We start from the raw sequence: 6,338 nt of genomic DNA, 5'->3' as shown, positions 1-6,338 counted from the left end.
TGTTTTTGTCAGGTTACACAAGAGTCCCTCTCATCCTGGCCTTGTTGGCAGCCAATGGAACAGATACTGTTCCCAGAAATCAGGGGGGGGGGAAGAGTGGCGCAAAGAGAGGCAGATTTCTGACTATGACGAATCCTTTGGGAATCATCAGGAGGTTGGAACCAGGGGGAAGATATGTGGTCACTGAAAACAAGTGTCCTATTCTTGAAGCTAACTCTAAAAGGAGTTATTTTCAGAAGAACAGTGCTAGAGAGGGAGAGATATCTGTTTGTAGAATCATTCTTTTGAGGAAGTGGCCAGAGTTAGTGCATAATAACAGATCTAAAAAATCTTGAGGTAACAAGTAGTTTTTTCTGTCCTGGAAGTTAATTGGTAAAGAGCTGAATGAAGGTTCAACCTGTTTATTTTGGTATTGGGCAGAGGTAGCTTGTTCGGTTAGTTCATGTTAATCCCCTTGACAACATCCAAGAAACTTGAATTCAATAAATCAGAGAAGTACTTACTAGGTACCCAAGCAGCCCGTTCAAATGAACTAAAGAGATTAACACAGGGTAATTAACTCATCTTTTTCATGTTGTATACTTTGGAAAAACGCCTGGGACCGTGGCAACAGAAGGTGAATTCATATAGAGGAGTTCAGTCTTACAAACTTGATTTACTTAATTCCATACATCTCAATTTCTTCCAGAGAAATCCAAAAATGAGTTCGGAGTGATTGGGGGGGCTGGAGTTTGGTGTGAGGCATTCAAGCCCCGGTGACACCATCATTCCCTCAGTTCAGCAGTGACTCAAAAGGGCTCCAGATTAAACCATGGCCAACCGACTTGATACATACGGTTTGAAGAGGGGAGTCGAAGTGCCCTTGGAATCCTAATGAAGCAGTCTTTTGTGAAGCCTTTCCCAGTACAAAATAAGCGGCCTGGCTATAGCCAACAGTTCCACCAGAGGTGTCCGTTGCCTTGGCAACGCCAGACAAAAAAAAAATGTTGATGGTCGACTGTTGTCCGTTGAGTGACAGGTCAGTAGAGCGAAAGTATAAACGAGGCTTTAACCGTCTAAACACTATGCTTCTGGTGCTTTGCCATATGTAGCATAACCCGTTTCTCATCCTTTAGCCAGCAAGGCATTAGTTCCTGGAGGACATTTGAAGCCTTTGGAAGGCCTTGAGAGGTTTATGAGGGCTTTAAGCCTTAAAAAGTTGTAGTTCAGTTTAAGTGTGACGACAATATTTTATCTTCCAAAATCTTGGGGTCGCAAATGTAATAGAAAGGATGATGTTTATTTATTTTAAATATATATATATATATATATTGGGCATGTATTGTGGACCGAGTCATTGTTCTGGAACATTTATCCCATCAGGGAGTGTGATGAACTACGCCAATGAGGTTGGGAGAGGTGATGGTTGGTAAACACAGTCCAGGCAGTTCATAATGAGGTTGGGAGAGGTGATGGTTGGTCAACACAGTCCAGGCAGTTCATAATGAGGTTGGGAGAGGTGGTCAACACAGTCCAGGCAGTTCATAATGAGGTTGGGAGAGGTGGTCAACACAGTCCAGGCAGTTCATAATGAGGTTGGGAGAGGTGATGGGTGGTCAACACAGTCCAGGCAGTTCATAATGAGGTTGGGAGAGGTGGTCAACACAGTCCAGGCAGTTCATAATGAGGTTGGGAGAGGTGGTCAACACAGTCCAGGCAGTTCATAATGAGGTTGGGAGAGGTGATGGTTGGTCAACACAGTCCAGGCAGTTCATAATGAGGTTGGGAGAGGTGATGGTTGGTCAACACAGTCCAGCCAGGCAGTCAGTCCATTATTATGGCAGCTAGCGAAGCCGCCTTGCCAAAACCGAGCGCTTTTACATGGGGAAAGGGGGATAGCTAGTCAGTTGTCCAACAAAGTATTCAACTGAAATGCGTCTTCCGCATTTAACCCAACCCCTCTGAGTCAGAGAGGTGGGGGGGGCTGCCATAATCTACATCCATGTCTTCGGCGCCGGGGAACAGTGGATTAACTGCCTTGCTCAGGGGCAGAACGACAGATTTTTACCTTGTCAGCTCGGGGATTCGATCCAGCATCGACACCGGTGCCCCCTGTATATAGCCCCGCTATTGTTATTTACTGCTGCTCTTTAATCAGTTGTTACTTTTTTTAAATGTTGTATTATTCTTAAAGCATTGTTGGTTAAGGGCTTGTATTGTAAGTAAGCATTTCACTGTACGGTCTACACCTGCTGTATTCGGCACATGTAACAAATACAATTTGATTTGGCCCAACGCTCTAACCAGTAGCCCACATGGTGCAACCATGTCAACCTCTGTAGGGATACGTTCAACTGACTTCTCATTCTGTTGGAATATAAATCTCCGGTCCGAACACTGAGACACGAGTGCGACGTTGAATTAACAAAATAAGCTTGTTAAATATACAGGAGAGATTTATTCAGTTCATAATTACATCTGGTTTTTACTTCAATAATGTTCCTAAAGTTTTGCAGAGAACTGGCATGGCAGCGCAAACGGTACAGAACAAATAAACATGCTTGGAAACGGGATCAATGCTATCTGGTTGAGTATCTACAAAGACAGTGTAACCAATCACCATTCAACAGCCTGAACACTGAGCAAGACAAGAAGTCGTCGACAAATCAGTTCCCATATAAAAAAAACTTGTTTTGTATAATAAAATAAGAGAGACGTACATAGCAGTGTTAAAAACATGCAGTCAAATCAACCGGTAGCAGGAGTAGAGTCTTGATGGTAAAAAAACAACACTCCCACTGTGTTGTCTAGAATAAAATAACTTGTATGGTACAGTTTTCCAAATCACTGGCAGCTCACTCAAATCACACTTCACTGTACTCACAAAATGTAAAAAGTTGGATTGAAGAATTTTTTGGAAAAAAATAATTATTGTTGCCATTTACTCTTAACCTTTTCAGTAAAGACTCCACATTGACTAAACAACAATCTTTAAATTTTTTCCATAATCTGTAATATATTACACTTGTTTAAGTTGTTTACAAATATTGCTAGCACATGGCTGGGCTACTGGTGATACATAATGAGTTAACACAGTTTATTATTCAATCTTAAAAGACATGATCAAGAACTTTGGCGACTAGTAAGTATTTTATAAATCTCCTGCTTTGGGCTGAAAGTGCCAACACGTAAATCATACATGCAGAATCTATGAGAATAATTACTGTCTAACCTCAAATTAGCCACGGAATCTCTAGTTTGAAAGCTGGAAGGCGTGCGGCGCCATTTTCCCCCACATGGGTCAGCCCCCGAGCAATTCAAGTTCAAGCCAATGAGCTTCAGCCCTTCGCCGTTTGAGTGACAGCTAGCAAGATACACACACAGCAGAGCAAAAGAGAGAGCTAAGATGTGATGTACGCAGTTTGAGAGGACCAGTTTTGTCTCATGAGCGCTACTTTCAGAACTACTGGCTCAATAAATATCTACAAAAAAAAAACAGAACATCTCTACACATTTTAAAAGTACAGTATATACATATCGTTAAAATTTGAAGTTTAAAAAGTGTTTTAGAATAGTAAAACTCCACTAATGGTTGTCTATTGCTACTTCAGGATCAGGTCAACTCACAATAAATACTCAAAACATAAAAGTCTTTGAACCTAGACAGTGAGGCATATAAAAACTTGGAAGTCACTGTTTACCTAGACAGTCAGGCATATAAAAACTTGGAAGTCACTGTGAACATAGACAGTCAGGCATATACAAACATGGATGTCACGGTTTACCTAGACAGTCAGGCATATACAAACATGGAAGTCACTGTGAACCTAGACAGTCAGGCAGGCATTGCTTTTCCAATCACATTCCACCGTTCCTCATTTGGTGCAAACAAATGAGTGCATTGGTAAAGAATGCTTTCATTAGACAACTCATTGCTGTTTCTATTATTTCTGAGCAATTAGTTGGTGTTTGTTGTGACCATTGTGGTAAAAAATGACTAGTCCATCCTTTGTGACCAGCTAGGCATTTGCTATGTATAGGTGTTCATAGTTGATGTGAGTTACTGAACACATTGACCAGAGTAAAACTGTGCTTGTGACTGTCTGGAAGTAGCATTATTCTGCTTGATTAAATACATTTAAAAACACATCCTATCAAGATATACAGAATGTCATTCTTTTAAAAATTACAATTTACCTTCCTAGAAAGCTGGATGGAAATTTAAATGAGTTATGCTTCAGTGTCTCTCTCACGCTCAGTTCCAAAAGGAGTCTGATTCTCAGAGCTTGAGCATGAAAAAGACCTCGTTGTTGTCAGAGTTCAGGGAAGTCTGGGACTGTCTGTTGGGGGGCCCTGGGGTGCTGAGCTGGCCCAGCAGGTCCAGGCTAGCGCAGGGGCTCCGGGCTACGCAGCACGCCCCCTCCGGGTTCCCCCGCTCCTCCATGGGGCTACCGCCACTGCTAATACTAGCGTTAGCAGTGCCAGTAGCAGGGTGGGACTGGTTGAGACCCTGCAGCCTCTGCCTCTCTTGGGCCTGCTTAGCCCTGTTGGCGATGTAGCGCACCCTGCTCTGGCTTCGGGACGACGTCCTCCGTAGCGGGGGCTCCTCCTGAGGCTCCTCCAGGGGCCCCTGCCGCACCTGGGGGGCAAAGTCGCGAGCTGTCAGGGGCTCCACGTCCGTCAGCCTCCTCAGCTGCTCAGTTAGGTCGCTGGGCAGCCGGGGCCTCTGGGGATTATGGTTAGGGTAACCCTGCCGCAGGTCGTTCCAGGAAGGCCTAATGATGAAGCTGCGGGTGATGCTGCGGTACTTGCTGTCAAAGTTGCAGGCAATGTCATCCGAGGTCAAGTCCCCCAGGCTCTTAGACATAGAGGCCACGGTATCCAGGGGGCTGGTTGCGGCAGCAGCAAGGGCTTCTGCAGCAGAGGGCCTCTTAGCTGGGGGGGAGGAATGCTTCAGCCCTTCCATGTAGAGGCGGCTCCAGGTGTGCCTCCTCTGGATTATTCCGCTGGGTGAGTCCACTGGAGGCTCCCTGGGGGCGCCGAGGGGACTGGGCTGCAGTTCGTCTTCTGGTTCCCCCAGGTGGCCCGGCAGGAGGTTGGGGTTGGACTTGCTCTTGCTGACCTGCAGCGTCTCCAAGGAGGCTATGGCAGAGCGTGGCCGGTTGACCCAGGAGGGTGGGTCCGGGAAGATGTCGCCCGGGGAGGTTCTGTTGCTCAGACAGGTGAGGCTCTTCCTGGCCAGATTGGGCAAGGACAAGTCAATGACGGTGTCGTTGGACGATATGCTGGAGGATGAGGACACGCTGTCTCTGTGGCTGCATGACTTGGGCTCCAGCTTGCTCCACAGCCGGTCGTTCAGGGTGGCGTCGGTGCACACCTCTGGCATTACTGATGACTGCTGCTGCCCCCCAGCCACCGCCTGCACGTGGCCCTCGATTTTGGTCCTTCTGACAGGTGTGTTCAACGGGCTGCTGCCAAACAGAGCTCTCAGGGCCTGGACTTTCCGAGGGCTGGCGTCTACAGAGGGGTCGGCGAGAGGAACAGGGGACTTCGCACTTGGCTCAGTCTTGAGCTCAGCATCGTCCTTTGTGTGGCCTGACTGTGTATACGGTGCTTCCTCTCGGCTTGGAGAGTGCTCCCTGGGTGACGAGGTGCCAACATCAACCCGGGGGTCTCCGCTGTACTGTGAGGGTTTCAAGTCTTTGGGGTCATGTGTCACAGGGGCCGAGGTAGTCCTGTGAAGGGCAGGTGGTCTCTTGTTGTCCCCTCTACCGTTGATGGCACCCTCCTCCCCCCTACCGTTGACGGGACTGTCCGCCTCACTCTTAGAAGCCGGGGATGAGGTGAAGATGGTGATTGCTGTGGATATAGGGACCGGTGGAGGTGGGGAGTGACGTGTGGATGAGTGGTCTGCTGGAGTGGAAGAGGAGTGAGTGAGATGGCGGTCCCCCAGATCATCAGCGATTGGTGCGAGCAGTCGAATAGGGGGAGCTGGTCTCTGCACTGTGGAATGGTCTGGGGAGGAGGAGAAGAGAAGCACCAGATCTGTAAGCACAGGACTACATTCATTATCAACAGTCAAAATGGTTACTACAAGTAGTATACTGTACGTATAGTATCATTATGTGGGTCTAATGATGCATACAGCATATACACAAATATGATGTTTCACACTAAACATAACTGCAATTCAACATATGCTTATGGGTTCAATCAGCATTCACGGTAAAACGCTGCTTATGTCATCTCAATTTGAAATCACCTTTACATTTCTAAAAATCAGGGAATCTGTAACGTTTAAACTATAAAGACTAAATAGAGCACTAAAATGGGACCTTGATGGATAGATGCCTAAATGA

At 46.5% G+C, this 6,338-nt stretch overlaps 1 protein-coding gene across 1 annotated transcript in view; it reads right to left on the bottom strand.

The window, feature by feature from the left end:
• Positions 1 to 2,414: 2,414 nt before the first annotated feature.
• The window catches only part of LOC129829553 (1-phosphatidylinositol 4,5-bisphosphate phosphodiesterase eta-2-like), an 81,151-nt gene continuing 77,227 nt past the window's right edge, over positions 2,415 to 6,338 (bottom strand). Inside the window, exon 22 of the mRNA XM_055891308.1 lies at positions 2,415 to 5,994. Coding sequence (XP_055747283.1) covers positions 4,259 to 5,994 — 1,736 coding nt within the window. The 3' untranslated portion in view covers positions 2,415 to 4,258. The remainder of the gene's footprint in view (positions 5,995 to 6,338) is intronic.

Source organism: Salvelinus fontinalis, chromosome 31, assembly GCF_029448725.1.
Source record: "Salvelinus fontinalis isolate EN_2023a chromosome 31, ASM2944872v1, whole genome shotgun sequence".
Taxonomy (NCBI): Eukaryota; Metazoa; Chordata; class Actinopteri; order Salmoniformes; family Salmonidae; genus Salvelinus; species Salvelinus fontinalis.
This window is presented reverse-complemented; position numbering and strand designations above follow the sequence as displayed.